The sequence below is a fragment of the Thamnophis sirtalis genome, unplaced genomic scaffold, assembly GCF_051295495.1.
Source record: "Thamnophis sirtalis isolate CommonGarterSnake01/CBP01778 unplaced genomic scaffold, rThaSir2_p1.2 scaffold_7, whole genome shotgun sequence".
NCBI classification, from domain to species: Eukaryota; Metazoa; Chordata; class Lepidosauria; order Squamata; family Natricidae; genus Thamnophis; species Thamnophis sirtalis.
This window is the reverse complement of record NW_028261387.1, coordinates 69,933,620-69,959,406: the sequence shown is the minus strand read 5'-3', so window position 1 is coordinate 69,959,406 and position 25,787 is coordinate 69,933,620. Positions and strand designations below refer to the sequence as shown.

The 25,787-nt window shown below is 36.8% G+C and overlaps 1 protein-coding gene across 4 annotated transcripts in view; it reads right to left on the bottom strand.

Moving 5' to 3' along the window:
• The window catches only part of DHX35 (DEAH-box helicase 35), a 38,854-nt gene extending 21,630 nt beyond the window's left edge, over positions 1-17,224 (bottom strand). For all 4 annotated transcript variants that reach the window (XM_087720372.1, XM_087720373.1, XM_014063612.2 and 1 more), the window contains exons 1-6: positions 17,128-17,224; positions 7,800-7,933; positions 7,187-7,279; positions 6,128-6,205; positions 1,740-1,844; positions 319-380 (exon numbers count right to left, since the gene is read on the bottom strand). In XM_087720372.1, coding sequence (XP_087576498.1) covers positions 319-380; positions 1,740-1,844; positions 6,128-6,205; positions 7,187-7,279; positions 7,800-7,933; positions 17,128-17,224 — 569 coding nt within the window. The remainder of the gene's footprint in view (positions 1-318; positions 381-1,739; positions 1,845-6,127; positions 6,206-7,186; positions 7,280-7,799; positions 7,934-17,127) is intronic.
• Between the last annotated feature and the right edge of the window lie 8,563 nt (positions 17,225-25,787).

The window sequence follows — 25,787 nt, the reverse complement described above, 5'->3', positions numbered from 1 at the left end:
AGAAAGACAGTAGGAATGAAAAAACTGCTTATGTAATGATGGCATTCTGACATCTCTTGATTGGTGTCTATGTTGGTGTGTGTACAGATAAATGATAGGTAGACAAACAGTGAGTCAGTCAGTCAGTCACTATCATTATAGTATTTGATTTATTGAAATAATAAACAAAACTCTGCATACAAGATTAGTCCCCAAACATTTACAGTCTACATTCAACAAAAATAAGAAAATAAAACAAAGTAACAAAGAGAGGTAGAAATGAACACAGACAAAGCAAAGTATGACCATTAATAGCTTAACAATAACCAATGTGTTTACCTATATCTGGTTAGTAATGGGTCAGCCATCATTTCCCTGACCAGCATTCCATCTGTCAGAAACTGTAACAAACAAACAAAAACCCATCTATGTTTGTTCTGAAACAAGATTCATGGCCCCAAATTGCAGTAGTTGGTAAGTAATTTCATCTACTTCCAGGGTTTCAGAGATTAGTGTGGCTCTTTTATACAAAGCAGTAGCATGTTTGCAGAAGACAAGGAATGCCTGGAAGAAACTGAAGGTTTGGAGAAGGACAAACAACATAAAGGAAAAAAGTGATAGTTGAGAATGCTAAATGGCACAAAACATTGTCTTGGCTGCAGAGGGAAAAAAGGACAATGGTTGAATTACAATAGTATTTACAGAACATAATCACCCATTTATTTAAATAAATTGGCTGCCCGTCTCTAATGAACAAATCTGACATTTCTTTTAAATCATTTAAATGTATTTGGAATATTGGAATATTCACCCTGGACTTTGGAATAACCACCCTGGACTCAACTAACTAAGTATGAAAGTGGCCCCACAGGTAGTCCTTAACTTACAACCAGAATTGGGACCAGAATTTCCACTGTGGATGTGGCAGTAATAAGTCAAATCAGACCTGATTTTATGATCATGTTTATGGCAGATCACCATGGTTGTTAAATGAATCACACAGTTATTAAGCAAATAATACAGTTGTTAAGCGAATTCAGCTTTCACGATGGGCTTTTTTTTAACCAGAAATTAAGGGAAAATTCACATGACTGCTGTCAGACCTGGAATCTTTTGCAGATTTTTTGCATTAGGATTTCAGGTCTGCCACGTTTATTGCTGTGGAAACTGGGAGTTTCCCACAGCATTGTATGCTGTGTAGATTGTATGAAGTGGGGTAGATATAGTTAAAATAACATTCCTTTCTCTGCAAGTCAAGGTCATCCTGCCCTGCACCTGGAATGGCGTGATTGGGAGCTATCTCCAATTGGGACAGTGCTCGATTGGACCGTGTGATGGGATCCCCCCCTTCCAGTTTCCCACAGCAATAAATGTGGCAGGCCTAAAGGCCTAATGCAAAAGATGGCTTCGAGGTCTGAGAACTGCAGGGCTCTGCAACCATCCTAAATTCAAGCCAGTTATCAAGGGCCTCAATTGCTATCATGTGACCATGGGATGGTGAAGTGGTCATAAGTGTGAGTAGAGGTTATAAGGCACTTTTTTCCGAGGCGGCTGTAACTTAGAACCATAGTTTAAAAAATTGTCGTAAATCAAGGACTCAACTGTATTTGACTCTGAAAAACATTAGAACCTATTCAAAACAGCTAACCAGTATTGATCCCCCGTATTATCATCAGAATGTACTATTTCACTTGATCTTGACTGACTGGAAATATTTGTAAATACTTTGAAGATAGAAGCATTTTGCCCAAATATATTACCTTAATTCTTGTAGCCTGTGGGTCAGTACAATCATCAAATCGAATGCAATATCCAACTTCATGGCCCAGCAAGGCACCCCTCTCTTCAGCTACCCGCTCTGCAATCTAGGAGAAAGAATAACCTGAATATTGTAAACAATAAACACATTTGATTTGTGAATATGTATTGCTTATCTTGCACAACTAGGGAAAAATAATTTTAAAAAATCACTGAAGTAAAATTTGGTTAATTTGAGCTAATTCTCTTGGATCATTATGTAGTAGTTAGTTAAGTATAACCAATCTTTATATGGTAAGGCCCAGTTTCATTAATAAATACTGGCAATGCTATTCTGCTTCTATGAAGACAAAGAAAAATAAAGTAAAATGTTCTGTACTTAAAGACTGCACCAGCACAAGGACTTCAACACACGAAAGCTGGATGTTCTCCAAAACTTTCTTTCACCAGAAAACTGCCAGACTCTCAGAGATTTCCCCTTCATCATCAGAAATGTATTATTTGATGGCTGCCCTCCAGCTGTAAAATGCCTTCACTACTAAAGAGGTATACCTCGTGCCAAAAAGATCGTGTAATAGAAGCACCAGACATATTTTTGGATCCAAATTAAGACTATAAAAAGGAAACTTCAATTTAAGAAATGACATGGTCTGTTCCATGTTTCTTTATGAAAAGGCACCAGATAGGGGAATTATTTGCTGGCATTCATTAGCTTTTTAAAGAGATGATATTATGGGAAAGAAATAAAACATCTGCAATGATTTGACACTCAATGAATTAAAATATTTGACCCATTATTTTAAAGTTTTCTTATGGCTGTTTCGCCTGTCACAGTTTTGTGTCTTCAAGACTATTTTACAATATTCCATCAGTGAACAGATAAGCAGTCCATTCTAATAATAAATTTTAATTAGTTATAAAGCTAAATAAACAAAAACATAATCTGTATTAACTAACATTTGCTGCACCAAAGATAGAAATGTCCAAGTGCATTTCACACTTGTTCTTCAAAATGGGCCATGTGATAAATCTCAACAACCTTGAAATGAACCATGGCTAAATCCATGCAGAGACAGGAAGCTAAAATGACACATTTTAATATTTATGCAATGCTACATTTTAATAAACATAGAAAATCTTTCAAATACAATGCCTATAATTCAAGACAAATATAACAAACTTTTTACAAACTTCCAAAATTGTTAAGTATTTTGTGTAGTACATCCCATGCCCTTCAAATAAATGTGGCTATGAGATCAAAGCAACTACTTACAGCTATTTACTAATTTTCCTAGTTTTACAATTTTAAACGAGTCCTTATCACTCTGGGAAGTCAATATAGTAAATGGATGAAATCCTAGGAACATCAAATTTGCATGTGTTTGATATTCTCACAGAGTGGTGACTATTTTTAAATTTTATGTATTATTTACTTTTAGAAATTAGCATACTTTTTTGGGAGTATAAGACACTTCCTCCCCTCCCCCCAAAAGTGGGTGGAAATGTCTGTGCGTCTTATAATACACTGAATATTGGAGGTGGGGAGGAAGCTGATCAGCTATTTTAGAATGGGCAGTGGCAGCAGCGAACAGGTCAGGGTGATGGTGGCTAACGGGCAGCAGCAGCAAACGGGCAAGGACAGCAAATGGACTGTGGCGAACGGGACGTGGCAGTGAACAGGCAGCAGCGGAGGCAGCAAATGGGCCACAGCAGTGAACAGGTCACAGCGAACGGGCCGCAGTGAACAAGGTTTTTTTTCTTGTTTTCCTCCTCAAAAGCAAAAGGTGACTCTTAGTCCGGAGCATCTTACAGTCCAAAAAACATGGTAATACATAAACTAACTTGCAAATCATGCAGCAGAACCTAGGGTAGTGATGGCGAACTTTTCACTTCAGGAGCCAAAAGCATATGTGCACGCTTGCGTGCCCTCCACCATAATTTAATGCTCCCCCTACGCCGTGCCCCATGAGCATGTGACACACACACCCCATTGCCCTGTGCACACACTTCTTTCTTGGAGCCTGGGGAGGGTGAAAACAGCCTTCCCCACCCCCACTCTGGAGGCCAGAAAGGCCCTGTTTTTCAATTCCGGGGGCACGGTAAGTCCATTTTTTGCCCTCCCCAGGCTCCAGAGGCTTTCTAGGAGCCTGGGAAGGGTGAAAAACAGCCCAACACGCAAACCAGAAGTTTGGGAACAGACTTCCGGGTTACCCATTGGGCCATTTTTCTCCCTCCAGACGCTTCAGGAGGCTTTCCTGAAGCCTCTGGAGGGCAAAAAACAGCCCAATGCGCAAACTAGAAGTTCGGAAGCCTCTGGAGGGAAAAAAATGGACAAAAATCAAGGCTGAAAATCAGCTGGATGCACATGCATGCACGCTGGAACTGAGAGGGCAACACTTCGCATGCCCTCAGAAATAGCTCTACGTGCCACCTGTGGGACGCATGCCATAGGTTCGCCATCATCGATCTAGGGAATGAAATTACAGCTCCAGGCATAGTCTGAGCATTCTCCTATTGGGATAGTACACTGAATCCAACCCTTTTCTAAAGATGAAAATAAAGGAGTAGTATAGAACACCTTTCCTATAAGTAGCATTTGTTGTTGTAATCATCCTCTTCCAATATAAGCGACAGGAGAAAATAGAACTAATAGCTGCTTTAAACTTCCTCCCTGGTCAGAAACCAGGAGGACTTAGGATATTTCACATCCATAAAACCAATGGCTCAGGTTTAATCACATATATATCCTCAACATCAAACTTTATTAATATGGAAAGAAGAAAGGGAGTTCCAATGTCAGTCTCCCCCTAAATTTAGAATCAGAATGGATTAATCTTATTAGAAAGAAAGAATCCTCTTGGAGACATAGCTTTTGGCTGTCGCCAAAGAAATATAAAACTAAGGAAAATCAATTTATCTTGTATACTTTTTAATTCCATTAAATGACAATCCTTTATTGAAACCAAGATGGCTTTCAAATCAATTTGATAGATTTAATAAAATATCAAATATCTTATTAAACATGTATAAGCACTTTAGGATTCCCAAAATAGCTCTTTGGATCTAACTTACCCACTACAAGATTCGTTTGCACCTTGTGTCAAAAAGTTTCAACCCATGAAAAGAATTATAATGAAATATACTGATTAGTCTAAATGCAGTCAAAGACTTTCCAGATTTTTACCTGTCTGCTGTATAGGTAGAGTTATACAAAACAGATAGCTTTGAATAGCCCATGCCTGATCCCAAAGTGTACTTATCAGGTGTTTGAGTCTGTATATGGCATGAAGCAGAACAGTTTTGTTTCACGTATAAACAAAGAGGTGATTATTCTGGGCAGAAATTGTTTGGGGGAGTACAGGAACAGTAGGAAAAAGCAAATGAAACTGGGCTTTGTTTATGATGGCATAAATGAACATCAGCAGCAGTCACTGAGAGGAGACAGGGGAAGAAGGAAAAGGAAGAAGGTGCTGAGAAAAGGGGAACAGATCAGCATGAAGGATAAGCAGAAGAGATTGTAAGAGAGAACAATGGGCACCAGGTTGGCTCTACCTGTCCCATAACATTTCTTCAGAATTTTTTATCCTGTAGCGTTTCGGTCTTGGCCAAAGCACATAATGAAGTCTACTTTCCTCCACATATGAAGGGGTGATGTTTTTTTCCAGAACAAGGAAATTGTTACCAAAACCTATATTCAATTGTGAAAAGCATCAGTGTGCTGTGAATATGCACAAGTTCTAACTGCAAATTACTGTCCTCACATCAAATAAAAAATAAAAGAAAATATACATTCTAAGATACTATTGCAAAACTTTTCAATAGAAACCTGTGGAAAGTATTTATCTGTACCTTTATTGGTACAGATTGCAATATACATTACCTCGCATAAGGTAAAGGTTAGTTTCCCTCACACATATATGCTAGTTGTTTCCGGCTCTAGAGGTGGTGCTCATCTCCATTGTTAAGCTGAAGAGCCAGTGCTGTCCAAAGAAGTCTCTGTGGTCATGTGGTCATGACTCATCACCGAAGGCGCACAGAGTGCTATTACCTTCCCATCAAGGTGGTCCCTATTTTTCTACTTGCATTTTTACATGCTTTCAAACTGCCAGGTTGGCAGAAGCTGAGACAAGTAACAGGAGCTCACTCCGTTACACGGCACTAGGGATTCAAACCCCAAAATGCCAACCCTTCTGATCGACAAATTTAGCTTGTCTTAGCTGCTGAGTCACCATGTCCCCTTTTAGTGTCTCATAGATATTAACGAATGTCAATAATGCTTAATGTATTTTGTAAATACTTTTTGACAGACTTTACACACTTGATTGAAATATCTAACATTCTGTAAAAATAATATAGAGAAATCTCAGAATTTGGAATGCAGGCGACTCACTGAAACACAAGCAACTCTCCGAGGTTGTGTTACTCCCACTATCCGGCCTTCAGCAGTCCAACCAGCTTCTGTTAGATACTGTCATGGAAAAAAATATTTATTAGAACTGATGTATAAATTTATATTAATCTTGGGTTTTAATTATTTTTCATTCCTCCTCATTTTCCCTCCATTTCTATTTCCCTGCAAGTAGACTTTCTCACTGGAAAAAGAAATTGTGGATCTAATTAAATGTAGAGGTAGTTCTTCAGTTGTGACTGGGATTGGGATTGCCATAGTTAAGCAATGCAGTCATAAAGTGTAATGTCATGTGATCACATTACTTAGTGATGACCCTCCAGCCAGTTCTGGCTGCCACTGTAACTTCAAGATTCATAGGTCATTAAGCATGAAGGTACTGGCAGTCCAGGTAAGGAGAGCACAAGTGCCATCGGAAAGTCTGGTAGGTCCTGGAAAGTCCAACTCAAGCTGTGCACAAGTGCAGGAACGCCAAGGAAAGGAGAGTGCAGTGCTCCCTTATGCTTCAAACATAAGGGGATAGGACAGGGGTGTCAAACTCAAGGCCCGTGGGCTGGATCCAGCCCATGGGATGCTTAGATCTGGCCTGTGGGGCTATCCTGAAAACAGCAAAGGATCAGCCCGCGGTGCCAGCAAAAACCGAGCTTGACAAAAGGCAGACAAAAGGACAGGGCTCCTCCTGAGCTCCGTTTTCATTGGCAGAGCACTTGGGCTGCCACAGGCACCCCCGGGCTCTATTTTCACTGGCAGAGGGCGGCAGGATGCCATTGCAGCTGAAAAAAGAGTCTGGGAAGGCCAGGTGTAGCCCTCACGAACTTTATTTTCACTGCCAAAGGCTAACCCGTCTAGCACAAAGTCGCATGGCTGGCAGAAGCAGCAGGGCCAGCAAGGGTCAGCCAGCGGGCATAGGCCAGCAGCGCTAGACGAACATAGGGCAGACTAAAGGACAGAATCAGTGATATATCCATCCATGGAAAATGACTGACAATCAAATCAAGTATTCCATTAATAAACAAATAAATGCAGATTATTAATACTCACTTGGGGAATCTGAGTGCTTTTCCCACATCCTGTTTCTCCAACAATCACTAATGTCTGATAGTTTTCTACTAGATAGAGGATATGATTTCTAAGCTGGAAGACAAATAGATATTCAGACATGGATTAAAGTACCTCATTAAGGAAAGTTCAATAAAGGGGTAAGGATACAATCCATTCTATGATGACACTATGGGAATATTTAGCTAGAATGCTATATCTCATATATTCTGAAACAAACCATAAAACAGATTTATTTCTACTATATATAATTTACTTTAAAATATTACACTAACAATAAAGTATATAAAATAATATCACACAATGACACAAGGAGGCACATAATTTTTACCAAGCGAGCTATAATCTAGCACAGAATTCTTATACCCATGCAATTCAACTCATGTTTACAGCAACAGTGAATTGCTGTCACAATGTTCTCATACATTGAGATAGGGAAAATTATTTTGTCACAGCATAATGTGATCTACATACAAGTTAAAAATACATTTATTTTCTATTTTGCAAAAATCAGTTTAAGATATGAAAAGGTAGAGCATTCCTAAATGGCAATGCTTGCAATTCTGCAGTTCAAAGTAATAAAAGGAATTCATACCTTAAAAACAGGCAGCTTTTGCCTCTGTTGCTCAATAGAAAGGGAAATAAAGGGATTATAGATGACCGAAACACTTGAACTTTCAGCAGCATTCTGTCTTTCCTCTGAGAGGCTGACACCTGGTCCTTCTGTGCCTACATACCCAAGCAAACAAATTATTATTAATTTGATGTTATTTTTTACAAAAATACAAAGGTAAAGAAATGTTTTTGTTCACAATTTTACTTGTAATTTCACATACTATATTTAAGAGAGAATTTGTCCTCAAAAATGCAGAGCATTTTAGTTTAGTATTTTAAGGTGTTTTTTTTTTAAAAAAAATACCAACTTGCTGGCATACCAGTCATGTCCCTATCAGATGAGGATAGACTGCTCCTCAGGTATGATCTTTCAATGCTCTCCAGGGTGAATTTTCTAATGCACTGTGCGTAGGGCAGTTTTTTAAATAATGGTTCAGAAATTAAAACAAGAGCTACCATTACTGGTAGAAGACTGAAATATATGCATTTCTATGATACTATTGTAGATACCTTGATTATGAGGAATTAAAATGATGGATTTTAAAAACCTAAACAGTTTAAGCTGCTGGTTGTGTTTTTGGACGTCCTCTGCTATGAGTGGGATTGGATATAGTGTCTCCATACTTGCCCTGCATGACCTCTTGCTGACTTTCGATATTGTTGACCATTTGAATCAGCTCAGAGAGCTGGAGTTTACATGACATGTTTTTGCACTAGTTCACCTCCTTCATTCAAGGTCATTTCAAGTTGATCGTGATTGGGAAGGAGAGATCTCACCACTGCCCCCTACAATGTGAGATGTCACAGGGCTTGGTGCTTTCTCTTCTCCTTTCCAGAATCTACATGAGGTCACTGGCTGAGCTCATCCATTGCATGAAGTGAGGTATCATCACTGATGATACTCAATTATATATTTCTCTCCCTGATAAATATCTCATCCCAGTTCCTGAAGGTTGGGAGAGTTTGGATGGGGAACAACAAGGTTCAGCTGAACCCTGGCAAGACTGAACGGTTTTCATTCTGGGCACCCACTGATTCCACGAGTCTTTCATGTTGGATGAGGTTGCACTACCGGAAACTTCAGATGGTACAGAAAGCACTGGCACTGGCAGTTACTTATGCTTCTAGGGCAGCACATGTTACACTTCTGTTTCACAGGTGGTTTTGGTTGCTAGTTTGTTTCTGGGTCCAATTTAAGGTACTGGTGCTGGTTTTAACCTTTAAAGCTATTCATGGCATGGGACTGGGTTATCTGACAAGCTGTCTCTGCCCAGTTATATTAATCGCCTTATCACAGACAAGACATGCTACGGGTACCATCAGCTAGAGATCAATGTGTGATGGGTCCCAGGAGATGGGCCTTCCTCGGCTGTAGCATCCACCTTAAGGAACATTCTTTCCCCTAAAATCAAAATGGCCCTTTTGGACTTTTGATTAAGCTCCTTCAATACCTGATTATGTTTCCAGATCTGGGGCTACCAGGAGACTGAAGATCTATTCTGATGGCCCCATTGCTGAGGGAACCATTTTTATCCTCCCTTACCCAGTGTTAGTTTTATTTTTATGCTTTTTATTACTGCAACTTTTTATATTTTAGTTTTATTTAATTATTTATTGCAATGCTCCTGCTTTGGGAGATATGGGCAGCTATAAAAATTTGATTGATTGAGACAGACAGATGTCCTGCTGTTTTAACTTCATAGCTCAAGCAACCAATAATAATTTCACATCAATCCACAAAACATGATTATGTATACAAACAGTCCTCAATTAACAACCACAATTGGGACAAGACTCTTGTGGTTGAAAAAATTGGTCATTAAGCAAGATGCTCACATGATTGTTTCACTCAACAACCTCACTCAATGGCACTCTTGGTTGCTGTCATTAACAATTTCCCAGGTTGTTAAGTGGACAAAATGAAAAAGATGCCTGCTAAAGGATTTCAGCTTTGCATGAATTTGAAATCCTCCTGGCAGACAGTCCTTTCATTCTCAATTGCTCATGCAACCCACCAAAAAAAATTAGCTCCCCTGTTTGCATAGAGGGGAAATCTTTTGGTGGATTGTAGGAACAGAACTGAAATCTTCAGAATTGAGTTCAGCATTGACCTTCTGGGGGAGCCAGCAGAGAAGATTACAAATGGAAATCATATGATCACGGGGCACATGGCAATGAGTCATGACTATGGGTGTGAGTTTCCATGCAGTGTGCAATGCTTTACATTTTACAACAGTGAGAAGGACTACCTGTAGCTGCAATTAAGAGGCACAGGTTATTTAATGTATGACTATTTTCTACAGAGGTAATTAGTAGCAACTAAAACAAAACAAAAAATAGAATTGTATTTTCCAAGAAAACATATAAATCTACTTTCTGGTTCTGCTGAATTAGCCATGTCATTTTCAAGGCTTATGCAGCTGCTTTGGAAGGTCATCCTGATTGTCTCTGCATGCTTTGAGAAAAGTGATTGTGCACATATATTGCAATGCACTTTTTTCTGCATGTAAGGCATCTCTTTTCAAAACTGCATAATCTTACTGGATACTGCTATTTTATATTATTGTAACTGTATTCCTTAATTGCAGTTTTTTAGATAAGGAAAGGTTTCCCTTGCACATATGTGCTAGTCGTTCCGGACCCTAGGGGGCGATGCTCATCTCCGTTTCCAGCGCTGTCCGAAGATGTCTCTGTGGTCATGTGGCCAGCATTACAAATGCCGAAGGTGCATGGAGCATTGTTACCTTCCCACCAAAGGTGGTACCTATTTTTCTACTTGCTTTTGAACTGCTAGGTTGACAGAAACTTGACAAGTAACAGGAACTCACTCCATTACGCGGCGCTAGGGATTCAAACTGCTGACCTTTCTGATCGACAAGCTCAGCATCTTAGCCACTAAGCCACCTTGTCCCCTTTGTGTTTTAGATACACCTACATAAACAAATTTGTTGATTTTAATTGTGATTTCTGAATAAGAATCTTTTTACTGTATATTAATTGTATTGAATATAGATCTATTAGCAGTAATTACATGAGTATTTATTTAAAATAAATTTCTACTGAAGGAAGGCGTCTCTGACATCGTGAAGATACGACGTGCGATCTTGGAGCTCCAGGATCACCATCGATATCTCTGCCACTGGATGGTCCATTTGGACCTAAACTGTCCCATAGAGACAGTGATAGAGAAGGGCACATCCTGCCGATCCCAGGGACATCGCAAAGTCCCCGGTAGATCCAGGAGAAGCCCTTTTTTCCGGCCACAGAGAAGCAGCCATTGAAGCTGCTGAAAGTTGGGACAGCTCAAGAATGGAAGCAAAGCAGGAGAGAAAGTATGTCGAATTGGTGAGATAAATTTTATTATTAGAGAAGGGAACACTCCAAAAGATCAAAAGTAAAGTTAAAATTGAAGACAGAAGAGGTTAAGAGGTTAAGCCTGAGTCAAATTTAGTGTGTTATTTTTTTTTTCTTTTTAACCTTTTTGATGGCATTTTTACAAACGCTTCTTACTTTTTAAACCGGACTGGGTTTTTTTCTCCTTCTATTTTTCCTTTTTTTTCATACCTATCTATTAAGACTTTCTTTTTCTTTTTCAATGCTCTATCGCATTTTCTTTTTAAGGACTTTTCTTTTTCTCCTTAAGCCTGGAATATAAAGAGGGGAGTAAAAGTAGAAGAAAAGACGTAACACTGCCACTTAGAGGCTTGGAAATATTGTTTTTCTTTTCTTTCTTTGAACATTTGATCTACATTTCAAGTTCTTTGAGTTTGTTTATTGAAAATTATAGCAGCAGGAGCACAGATTGTTTATACAATGCTCCTCTGGGGTACTATCAGTAGCTGGACTGGAATGAAAAGAAAGCCTTGACTTGAAAGAGGGAAGATTGCAGTGAATTTGTTTGGAACTTAATAAAAAAGTGTTATTCTATATAGTGGCAGTGTTTACTATCTGGAGGAATGTTGTAGCATGGAAAAGAAAAGGAAGTGACATTACAGATGATTATGCAAGAAATTAAAAAATACAAGTAAGAACAGAAAGCATTGAAAAGAGAATGGAAAATATTGAAAAAAGAACAGAAAAAATAGATGAAAAAATTGAGAATACTTATCAAATGATGATGAAATATGAGAACAGATTTCAAAAAATTGAAGAAAAAGATAATAAAATTGGTGATATTGACAGCAGATTGAGCATGGATGGAAAAGAAAAGAGTGGAATATTGGAATGGGAGATTGACAGATTAGAATTTTACCTCAGATTCCAGAATATAGAAGAAAGGGGAGAAATTTTGGCAGAAGAATGATAGAAATTTTGGCAGAAGCATCGGTAATAACCAAAGGGAAGTTGATGGAAGGAACAGACGAGGGATCTCGAGTCTTTACAAGATATGCAATGGAAAATATGTCCATATAAGATCTACTAAGAAAGCAATTAGAACACAAATACTACAAATGGCAGGAGATATAAGATTGAACTACTATTGGAAGGATACAGGATGATGTAATGAAATGCTATAATAAAAACTAATTTAAATTTAGTTAAACTTTGAATATTATGCATAAATTGAAGTAATAATAATTATAGTCAAATAAATGATTAACAATGATAATAATGCATATATATATATATATATATATATATATATATATATATATATATATATATACATACATACATACATACATACACACACACACACACACATACATACACAAACACACACACACACACACTCTAGATTGATAATATGAAATTTTATATAAATTGTAAGTGAGGACTATGGGGAGGATGCACAAAAGTTTTGTAATCAATGATAAACAATTGCATGTAGTATACAATATAAAGAGGTAATATTACTGGATGGTTTTAGAATGATGCAATGAAATGCCATAATATAATTTTATTCTAAATTTAGAATATTTCACATAAACAGAAGTAATAATAGTTATAGTCAAATAAATGTTTAATACTGATAATAACTTTATACATACATACATACATACATACATACATACATACATACATACATACATTGATGATATGAGATCCTATATAAATTGTAAGTCAAGACTACAATGAGGAATATTGGAAAAAATCCACAACTAGTTGGGAAAAAATGAGAAAATACCAATGCAGGAGGAAGTTATTCATAAACTAATTGAATATGCTGAAATGAGTAAATTGACATTTGAAATTAGAGAACAAGAAGATAAACAATTTTATAAGATATGGGATTTATTTTATCAATGGTTAGATTAAAAAACATAGAAATGAAAGATACTAGAGAATGTTATCAATACAAGAATAATAGAATGATACTGAATATAGCAAAGATTTATTATTGGATAGATTGAAGATGATGTAATGAATTGTTATAATATAAATGAACCAAACATTTAGTATATCTCATTTAAAATGAAGGAATAATAGTGATAGTCAAACAAATGAGGTATAATGATAATAATGTATACAAACATGTTCAATTCGATATTATGTGATTTATATAAATTGCAAGTGATGACTATGGAAAGAATGCACAAAAACCTTGTAACCAATCGACACACTGTGTGTAATGGAAAATGGTTTTGTTTTATTTTATGTCTTGTTTGTCTATGTTTGTCTAAAAATAAAAAAAACTTTTAATATATAAAAATAAATACATTTCTACTATAGGTCTTATTTCTATATGAAATGAACATGGGTTATGCAACCTGTCTCACTGAACTCAGCAGTGTTTGAATTCAAACACCTGTAACAACAATTGACCTACGTACACCCATAGCAACTGACAATTGCATGTGCTAAATCATACAACAGATACAAATAGGTTAAAAAATATGAGTACAGGTTGCCTTTGACTTACAATCACAATTGAGGCCAAAATGTATCTTGCTAAGCAAAACAATTAAGTGAGTTTTGCCCCGTTTTACAATGTTTTGTAATGGAAATCCATTATTTTGTAAAGACAGTTTTACAACTTGTCTCGACACAGTTAAATGAATCAAGTGCAATTGTTAAGTCAGTAACATAGTTGTTAAGTGAATCTGGCTTCCCCATTGACTTTGCTTGTCAGAAAATCAAATAAGGTGATCATATGAGCCTGGGACAATCATCATAAACGTGAACCAGTTGCCAAAAGTTGGGATTTTGATCACAAGATCATGGGGATGATGCAAAATGTCTGTTTTTCCAGTGCCATTATGACTTTTAATGGTCACTAAATGAACGGTTGTAAGTCAAGGATCAAATGTATATGTAAACTGCAGTGGGCTCTTCAGTTTACAAGAGGGGGAAAAATCATTCCAACTTGATTACATAATTAATTGCTATTCTTATGATCCATCAAATCAACCCTGACTCCTGCTGATTCAGGAACAAGTCCATGTACTTTCCTTAGCAATATTTTTGGAAGTGGTTTGCCTTTGCCTTTTTCCTACAGCTGAGAAAGAGTAACTAATCCAAACTCATCTAGCTGGTTTTGATGCTTAAGGCAGGCCTAGAATTCCTGGTCTCTGAGTTACTGGCCTGGTGGCTGTACCTCAAATTGGCTCACGTGCCATAAATAGCATATTACAATTTTAAGATACTATCAGCAATATCATCAGCATGCACATCTTCACATGTTGCAATTCAAAAAGCTGCTATAAATTCAGGTTTGCCAAAATGTATCATTAGCTACAATTTATAGCATATAAATGCTTTCTTAATTATATAATGTCAATGCATTGCTATCAATTCAGTCTAATAGCTTGCCCAGAAACCATATTATTGCAGTCTGAACACATCTCAAAGTAACAAGATTTGGAAAAGTTTCTTTAACATGTCATGGCTGTTTTCAAAACTATGCAGCATAGAAAAGAACTTCAATTATACTTTGCACTATTCCAAAAAAATAGTTGGTTTTGCTCTATATGTTATTTAAACCCTACACTACAGGGTTTACATTAACTGTGGCTCCGTATGTTTTAAAGATGCAGGTATATGAGTTTATTCAACGAGCACATAATTAAATAAGGGATGTTTTACCTTGGAAGAATTTCTAAATTATCTTTGTGTGTTTGACCTGGCTCTAAATAATTTTACCAATAAACTATTGTGGACATTAGGGTATTAGGTTTATGATATTTACTAAGTAACTGAAAGAACTGGAATGAATCTAACTTTAAATACATTGAGAAGATACTGTGTAGTCATGTGTTTTCTCTTCAACAATCCTCACTTTATTTTATTTGTACTTCAAAAATTCTAATTTTTTTGTATATGATTTACTATTTACATATAAAGAACAAAGTGCATATAAGTATCATGATAATACTAAATAGCAGCGCCCATCAAAACTGATCACTTTGTATATAACAGTCATTTGATAAGTCGTTATTTTAAATATATATCTTAAATTAAATAGAACTTTCTTGCAAGTAAATATTCATAGAATTATTCAAAAATATTTAGCTTCAAAGATCATATTACAAATTGGCAGCCATCAGGGGTTTTTTTCCTCTACACTTCAATAACTTAAAACGAAGCAGGAATAAAATGGGCTAATGGAAATGTGAGGAAAAATTAGGTTGTATGTGGAACAATGTATGCTTATACAGAATTATCAAATTGTTGGTAGTTTTTCCCCCAGAAGAAAATGTATCAAACTTTGGAATCTATTCAAAATAATTGTAAAAAAAGGCTACAAATACTACTGTTAAAATCTGGATATACAGTAGAAGAACAACTGTGTTTGTTTTTTCTAGAAATCAAAAGAGATCAGTTCAAGGGCAAATTGTTTTTTTCACTGAAATATAAAATTTTAATAATCTCAGAAAGAAGTGGCTATTATATTAATAAATCAGTGAAAAGTACTCAAAGAATAAATCTTCCTTAAAACCCAAAGGCATTAAGAAATGTGTTCCATTGAACACAATGGCACTAATAGTTCAACAAGGGTATGTATATCTATCCATCCATCCATCCATCCATCCATCCATCTATCTATCTATCTAATATTAAAAACTATGTCAGTTTTTGTGACATTAAGGTGCAGGCAAAGTTCTCTTAAATTCCGTATACTCTTTTGAAACTGCAAACAAATACCAGAAACGATCTGTATACATACACAAATAATTATATAAAGGGAAACTACAGCTGCAAACACTGTGCCTCAGCTGTTAAGGTTAGCTCTATGCCTAAAAGTGAGCAGTAATTTAAATATTAATAGCTCTATAAAACTAAGTTTCAGCATTGGAAAACTGTCTTCTAATTATCCTTCACGCCAGAAGAATCAGAAAATGCAAATAGATAAAACCTACCATGTAAACTGCTTAGCACTGCAGAAGATCCTGTTATCACAGCACTTGACTGCCATTGCATTTACATATAATGAGCTAGCAAGAACAGCATCTAATTCCACCACTGAGGATTTTTACCTTACTACTTTTTATTGGAGTGGAAGTTTTTCCTCATTTCCCCAAAGCCCTTTTAAAATTTAAAATCATATCCTTTCAGTTCAGATGGCAGTTATCTTAAAATCATTTCAAGTTATTACTGCTTTGTACACAACAAGAACAGATTTATTTTGCAATTGTACTAGTTAGCATTCATTGCCTATTAAAATAGGTTTCCTTTTTTAAAAAAATCATGGAAGAGACTAGTGTGCCTCCCTCAATATATTTTAAATGTAAATATTTGTGTGGTTTGCCTCTAAGGCGGCTGTATTTATGGGTGTGTTAATTTTGAATATTCTACAACTAGAATTAGACTGGTGATAAACCTCAGGACCGAAAAAGAGTCTTCACTTAGCTAATTTATGTATTATCAAGCAGCTTAATCTCAATCCGGCGCATTTATTAAACGCCACCTGAACGAGGTAAATAGATCGACTCCATAGCATTATATGGCATTAGGGGGGGGGGAGATGAAGCAGGACGACCTCCAATAAAGAGCACAATTTTCTCAGTTCAGAATTCACAAGCCTCTTAAGTCAATTGAACCGCATGTTCAAAGGTTAAATATTATGATTTGAGCAGATGCAGAATAACTTTTCTTCTAGCCTTCTAGCCTTGTTAATTTGTGACCGGTTAATCTTCTAGCCTTGTTAATTTGTGACCGGTCACCTATATATATATATATAAATATATATCGTCCATCCTCCAAAATAGAGCATCGTTGCATTCCCTATCTCCTATCCCGCCGGCGTCCATTCGCAGACTGAAATCCGTTTCCACCAAAATTAGACAAAAGCAACCTTCACCCTTCCACTCCTTATTCCCTCCCGTGGTATTCATATTCCCGTCCCTTCCAAGAAATTCAAGGCTTACCCGGTTTCCAAAACTTCAACGGACCCACGGGCGCCGCCATCTTGGGGTGAAAGGTCAAAAAGAAAAGAACGAAGCCTCTCGCCATTGCGAGGAGCATGTGATTGTGAGGCGTTTGGGGATTGGCTGGCGGTTGCCATGGCTTCTTTCCCCTCGCATAGGCGAAGCGGCTGCCTCTCCCTCAATCTACCGCCCAAGGACAGAGTTTCAGCGTGGGGGGGGGGGGGGGGGACGACGCAGGTGTCTTTCGAGAGCTGCGTTGATTCCAGGATCTCTGTCGTTTGGCGTGCCCGAGAGGCCAGCCTTTGGGTTATTTTAGATGAGGGTAAAAGCTTCGGCAGAAACGCAGATGCAGTTTGCCTTGACTTGGTTGGACAAGAGCGTTTTTCAAACCTGGCAACTTTAAGATGTGTGGATTTCAACTCCCAGAATTCCACATGCTTTTAATTCGGAATTAAATCTGAAATTCATTTCTCTCACCAACATCGCAGGTCCAATATAACCGTACCTTTTCAAAAAATAGCTGGATTCAAAAGTTTTGAATGTCATAATGTGACATTAGCATTCTTAACATTAAAAAAATGTTCCCATAGATCTTAGATATATTAAAATATTACGGTCCCATTGGGTAAAAGAATAGACACAGCTGGTAACAGCACTCCCCCAATTTTTTTTGTTTGAGATTTCATTTATATTCTATATCTAGAAGATCATGCTTGCTGGGAATTTTAGGAATTTCAGTCCCACTCATCTAAAATCTCATTGAGGACATATATACTCTTAACACATATATGCCTCTCTTTCTTTGATGATAAGTAATCCTTCATCCATTCTGTTGGTAATATTAGAGCTGGACGTATTAGGGGGATTTATTTGTTTGTTTATTGATTGGATTTCTGTCCCACATTCCATTCAGATATTCAAAACACCATATGTAGCAATTTCTATTTTTCTCACAACCCTGTGAGATAGGCTGGACTGAGACAGTATCTCAAACTCACCCAGTAAATTTCTGTGATTAAAAATATTCTTATGTGATTGAGAATATTTTGAGCCGCACAGTAATTTACAACCTCTCAATAATTGAAATTAGAGGAAACAATATCCATTAGGAAAATGTCTTGCCTTAATAAATCTATGGTCACTCTTTTACCATCAATTCACGCGAATTTTTCATGAGCTTTTCCAACTAATCTGGTTCCTGATGTATAGAAAAACTTTCCAGTACTGGAATATTTCAAATGTTAAGTAAATAATCCAAAGTGATGGAGGAGGAAAGAATAGTTATTAAAATATATCTCATAACGGTATTAACTAAAATCATTTTTATATTGTATCTTTATATTTTATCACTCCTATGTTATTTTATCTTTATTTTGTGTTTATCTTTTGTAAACCATTTTGATAGTTTCAGATAAACAGCATATTAAATATATTAGATAAATATAAATATGTAATATAGATGTAGACAATAAAAAGGCTTAAATAGTACCAAAGGGAGATGTTCTCTTCTCCCTATCCAGATGTAGAGATTCATCATTTTCAGTTTTATATAAATGCACTTTGATCAGGAAAAGCAACATGTTGATTGAATACATGTTTTGATTTAATACATATATTAAAGATAGTAAGCAAACTATTTAAAATAATGTATCATATTGTATTCCACAATAGTTGAGTGATTATGCATTATCAAAAGGCAGATTACATGATGTTACCAATAGTTTTGAAGCTATTGCTGGGGATGCCTTGTTATTGCCTTGTTATTCAAGGATGCCTTGTTATTCAAGGTTGCCATTTATTCCACACCTGAATCTCCCAAAGGTGCCATCACTTTCACAGAAACCAGAAAAGCCATAAATAATCACACATGGGGTGTGGAAAACACATACAAATGACAACTTTATGGCAATCAGGTTTGCTAGAAGACCATCAGTGATCCTGCACCTTTCCTTGGAAATGTAGAAATTTACTAACTTCATGTCTACATGTAGTACCTGAATTTTGATTATAATCAGGTGCATGTGTAAATTCATCTTGCTTTCTACAAACCTGAAGTAGAGCTTTCACAAAAAGAAATAGATAATAGATCAGTGGTGAAATTCAATTTTTTTTATTACCAGTTCTGTGGACATGGCAAGGGAAGGATATTGCAAAATCTCCATTCCCTCCCCACTCCTGGGACAAGGATATTGCAAAATCTCCATTCCCGCCCCACTCTGGGGCCAGTCAGAGGTGGTATTTGCTGGTTCTCCAAACTGCTCAAAATTTCTGCTACCAATTCTCTAGAACCTGTCAGAACCTGCTGAATTTCACCCCTGCAATAGATCTTAAGTCAGTTTTGACATACATACCAGTGGTGGGTTGCAGGCGGTACACCCCGGTACAGGCGGACCTGACCCTGTCCGGAGCACAAGGTACCATTCCAGTACAGTCCTCTGGATGGCCCACCTGCCCGCCCAAGCTCCTTACCTGTCCTTTAGAGCCTTCTGCGCTTCTGCGCATGTGCATGATGCGTACAGTGCTTCTGCACATGGCACATACAGCAGTTCCGTGCATGGCACATACAGCAGTTCCACGCATGGCATGTACAGCACTTCCGTGCATGCGCATGGTGCGTACAGCACCTGCACAATGCTCCGCCGAGCAGCTGGAGCGGCACGGAGGCTTGCAGAAGCGTCACTGGCAGCTACAACACATTCGCACACCCATGTTGGAACGGGATCCAGAACCCACCACTGATACATACCCATAAATATCAATTCCAATCCAACCAGGGGTTAATTTAATATAGGACAATTACAATTATAAATACCTCTGAACATTCAAAATTGTAGCTAGAGCTGTCTAATGTGAAGAAAAATGAGTTTTTATCATCTACATGGATCAGCTAATAAGAAAAAAGCCTTGTTACATTCCAAGAGAGCATTCTTTAAAAATCATATAATCAAAACAATCATTCTTACAAATGTGCACAAGCCTGAAGTATAAAAAACATAAGAGGAAAAAGAAGCATGTGTGTCAAAGGAAAAGGAAAATCCAAAGGTGCTTTTTCAAGAGATAACTGGACTTTCTGGTGTTTCTTTGAAGACGTTTCACTTCTCATTCAAGAAGCTTCTTCACTCTTCAAACGTCTTCAAAGAAAAACCAGAAAGTCCTGTTGTCTCTTGAAAAAGCACCATTCTGATGACGACCTGGATGACTAAGAATCTACATAAACAGTCAAAAGAGAACTGAATCTGTTCACTGAATATGAAAAAACGTTGGATGTGATGAGAAAGCAAAACAAAACAGGTAGATAAGTATGAGTGGAACAGAGTATCCAGGAAGAGAAAATAACAGTGAATGACCTTGTGGGAGTAGTAGTGTTTTGTAATGTTCAATGGATACATCCTGTTACTGCAGATTGTTGACCTTTTCCTGTTTCCAGATGAATTCCCAGATTTTGAAAAAATGAAGAAATACACCTTGACCGTACTCTGATGTTCCATTTCATAAACGCTTCTAGAAGAACTCTAAATATGTCAGTGGCTGGCAAGAAATCTTTAACTAGAGTAGTGATTTGAAACAAATTGCAGATTGTTGTTTAGAGACTTCATCAAAATGGACGGCAATTATCTGAATCGGCCAGTCATTGAGAGTTGACCAGCGTACAAGTTTAATAAAGTATTATGGATGGTCACACAATGAACTAGACGTTTAAGCTGGATTAGGCATTTTTATCCCCCTATCCAGGGTAAAATCAATTTATCTTTGCTACCGGTTTGCAAATGTGACTATGCACCTCCACGCATGCGCAGAGCATAAAAACCAGGATATGATGAGGAGGAGCCAACGTCGCAATGCTACATCGTGCAGACTCAACAGTCCAAATCCACCGATGACACTTTTGCCCCTGGACGGTCCGGCAGGACCTAAACCGTCCCGAAGAGACGGTGACTGGGAAGACAAGACCTTGCTGGTCACAGGGACATCGCAAAGTCCCTGATCGACCCAAGGGAAGCGCTTCCAACCAGCGGCAAACAGGCAGCCCCCAGGCTGACATAGTTGGAGACAGCTCAAGAAAAAAAAAAGAGAAGTGAAAGTGTTCCATCTAGTGAGGGTTTTTTTCCTTTTCTTTTTGAAGATTGCCCTAAGAAACTCTTTTCTTAAGCTAAATTAGTCTCTTAAGTAAGAACAAAGCAGCATATTTAATCCCCTTTGGACTGCCTTAGAAAGTTTTCTGCTCTTGCTTGTAATGATGTTTTGTGGATTGAAGTGATTGCAATGTTTCCTGTTTCTTTGCTTGAGGTGAAAGGACTGATCTTTTTTCCTCTATTTCTTTTTACTACCTTAACTTTTTTGGCTTAAATTAAAACTTTTTTTACTTTAATAAACTTCTCCTTCTACCTGCTATAATATCATATTAAAAATACTTAAGGAAAAGGTTTTTAAAAATAGTTGAATCTGCCACTTGGAAGCCGAAGTCTGAAGTTTTTTTTCTTTTGCTGTTGTAACAATGTATCCTTTGTTCACTCCTATTTGACTACACTGACTTTGCAACAAAAGGGTTTGGAACTTGTTTTTTAAACCTGATAAAGACTCAAGGTCACAAATAGTGTACTGATGGTGTGTGTGAAAAATATTTTGGCAAGAATTGGAAAAGGAAAGAAAAAGATCAGAACCCTTCTTCTTTGAAAACCATAAAAAAATCTGCTTAAGATTTAAAATAAAAATAGATATATTCTTCAAAAATTTCTGACAGGCTAGTGGCAGAAAGTACCAAATTCCTTTCTTTGCTTTTTCTTTATATTTCTTTTTACTCTAAAAAATGGATCAATACTCAGATGAAGAAAACTTGATAATTCAAAATATCTTGGCTGGACTTCAAAACATCTCAGAAGGACTTGAGAGATTTGACAAGAAATGGGACAGACTATGGGGTATCCCAAAAAAAGATGGGGTTGCAGCCCCAGAAATTAAAGAAGCGAATGAAAATATAGAAAACAAAGATAAGAAGTTAGATGAGCTTATTAATGGAGCAAATGTGAGTGAAGGTGGTAAGAAGGGAAACTGGAAAAGTGACTTTGATAATTTGGTGCTTCACCCCAAACTCCAAGATCCAGGAGAAAAAGAAAGAGCGAAAAAGATGGAGTTAATAAGACAAATCTATCCAGAAATAAACCTGACAACCAAAGTTAAGCTTACATTAATAACAACTCAAGGGCAACAAAACTACATGAGAGATCTTTTAAGCTACAAAGTGCAGAAAGAAATCTTAAACCCTGGAAAGATCCTGGAAAGGGAATCAACACAATGGCTGGTGAGAGAGAAAAGACCATTTTGTTACTGGAAAAAACACTGGTTAATAATGCTAGTTGATGAAAAAAAAGCTAGTTAATTAATGATGATTAATAAGTAGAGATTTTAGTACTTTATAGACTGTTCTAGATTACCATTGAATGTTTATTCGTTAACATATAATTTTCTATGATACCAATAGTGAAATGATAATCTTAGTTAGGATAAATAACCAAGCCATAGAAATGCTAATGTATACTTTTGGTGATTGTTAAATAGAAATGTTAACATCTTTAGATTGTCTTAGATGTTTAATGTTTATTTTCTTAGCATGTAATTAACTAATTTGGTGTTTGAGGGAAAAGATCTATAAATCTTATTAATAAATCATTCTTTAAAGATGGCTATAAAGGTATAATATTGTGTGGGCCTGTGGAGGAGAGACAAACAGTAAATAATTATTAGTCAACTACAATAATAGCAAAGAAATGTTAATGGATAATATTTAATGATACATACATGTGTGTTATGGGGGGAGGGAATGCTTAGATATCTTAACAGAATTTGTTTTAGAATATGTCATAAAGGTGTAATGTTATTGGAGATCTATGGAAATTGCAAATGAATGCCAGTAGGTGGTTGTGTCTTTAAATATAAATGATTCTAGATAAAAACATGTTTAAATAATGGTAATTAAATGAGAATTGTGGTACAGGGATAGTAAAATACATAATTTTTCCTTTCTTGACTTAAAATGTACAACTCGATTTGAATGAAGCATATGTAAGGATTGTGGAAGAAACGCACGGAATATATTTGTAACCAATCGATATGCTTTCTACAAGATGTAACAAAAGATTATTCTTTTTTCTGTGTGTTTTTGTTTAACTAAAACAATAAAAAAAATTCTCTCTCAAAAAAAAAAACAGGACATGATGTCCGGGCGAGTGGGTAGAGCATCCCACTGCCACCAATTCACCCAAACCAGATAGAATCGGCTGAATTGCACCACTGCCCCTATCCCCTAAGGACCTAGGATTCATTATTTGATGGTGTTAAAGGTATTGTTATAGGACAGTGATGGCTAACCTTTTTGTCAAGACATGCCAAAAGGGGGGGGATCACGTTCCCCCCTGCCCACACCAATAATGCAATGCCCCCCATGCATGCGTGCACCCCACACACACACCAAATGTGTCCAGGCCTCACTGAAGCCTCCAGCATAGTTCAGTCATTATTTTTCTAGCCTTATCAAGGGCTTTTAATTCTGCTTGAGTCCAATCCATTATTTTAGCTATCTAATGACAGGAATTGTCTACCTGTTGTTTTTACATCAGTTTAAGACTGCAAATATTCTCTAAATGAATTTTTTTTTATAAGAGAAAGATTTGTCTACAGCAAAATTTTGTTGAAAATACTGACAAGTTTTTAAAAATAAAAAAAATCTCAAGAAATTGTGAAGAAAGCCAAGTTCTTGATGGAGTTTCTCACTTCTTTAGGTAGATCCTGAATTTCACATAAAGCATATCTGAGAAGAAATAAGCATTTATATTTTTGTTTGTTTATAATTTTGATTACATATTTTAATTACAGTAGTAAAAGCTCAAGACTCCCAGAACCATCAGCCTGAGTAACTCGACAAGCCAGACACAAAATCCAAGAACACAGGCAGACATATAACACTGTAGGAAGTTTACGGGAGCAACTCCCACTACAGACCTCTAGTGCCTACTGGAGACGACAAATAACAAAACATACCTGTCCTGGAGTTGCAGCTGGAGGCCACTAGAAACCCAGAAGGGACTTCTCCCTCCATACCCAATCAGGTTTTGGTGATGGCCAGGTTGGCTCTCATGCATGATCAGGTTGAGGCAGCAGCAAGTCACAGAACATCCAGAAACAGGTCTTGGGGCTGAACAGTAAGCCAGAATCCAATATCCAGACCATTACCTTGGATTGTCACTTAAATTTCCACTTGACTTTCAAGTTTATCCAGTTTTATTTTGTATATCCAGTTAAAGAAATTCTTTATTAGGGTCATCTTGCCAATTGTAATTCCATTTTAATTACCTTTTCTATATATCACATTTTATCATCCAATATTTCTGGTTCTAGTAGTCCTGCATCAGAATATTATGGCTACTGTTTTCCCCATTCTTCAAAAATCTCCTGAAGTATTTTTTGTGTGTGTGTTTTGTGTCATTTTGTAAAGCCTTGGACAGTAAATAAGCAATTTGTAAACATGATTAGAGAGTTTCATAAACTCAGTATTTTTTAAGTCTGCCACGGTTGTATGATGGTTGATTCTTTTGTTTCCTGGCTTAGACCTATGGATGACCATGGTCTAAGATTCTTTGATCATAACCATGGTCAATCTCTGTTGGAACCATCTTTATTTCACCATGCCTCCACTGGAAATAAGAGCTAATTGCTTTTTTTAACAATTGTTGCATTGTAGCTTTACAAGGAGAATTCACAAATCCTAAAATAGCGTATTTGGTGTTACCATGTGTTTCGGATATCAGTTAACAGGTCCAATACATTAAGTCATTAATCATGGTTTGTACAATATGACACCAAAACTGAACATTTTGTAATTCAATAAATTAAGGGCTACCAAAGGTTTTCAGACTCAAACTGTGAACCTCATCAGAGATACAATGACAAGAGACTAGATTTGAATTCTCAAATGTCTTAACACTTTTGGAAACAAGTTCATTTTTAAAAATGTTTTATTTTCAAAATGTACATTCCACCTATTTTGCTAAAATCCATAGTTGCAAATAAATGCTTTTTATTCAATTCATCAACACTATATGTTTAACTATAGCGTAAGATTAGCAAGAGACGTGGAAAATTTTCAATACATTAAAGGAAATGGCATATTTTTCTTTTGTTGGGGGTGTTACTTGGAACCCTGACAGACTGATAACTATCTCTTCCCTTGGAAACAGGCGATAGAGCACAAGCTGGGCTCCTATGGACTCTCACTGGCATTCTTAATGTCCCTAGGCTTTAACCAAGCAAAGCAAGTAGTGATCAATAGAATGAAGGACATGGGAGTTCCAATAACTAAATAGGTTGCCTTTCCACAGTAGGGACAGAATCAAACAGGGTGTGTGGGAATCGGCAAGATATCTAAATGATCTGATCTTCCCAAAACAAAGAATAGCTTTCTTCAGAGCCAATTTAACATTCTCCCTCAGCACTCCTTCAGGGCAGGTATAAGAAAACACCAATAGCAGAACAGTTATGTATATGTGGTAAAGGAGAAGTCGAAGATATCTCACGTTTTATTGTACTGTGAGTTATACAGAGTTTATAGGTCAATGTATATTTTCCCTTTATTAGAGAGATTGCCAAGGAGGGCAGACAATTTTTAT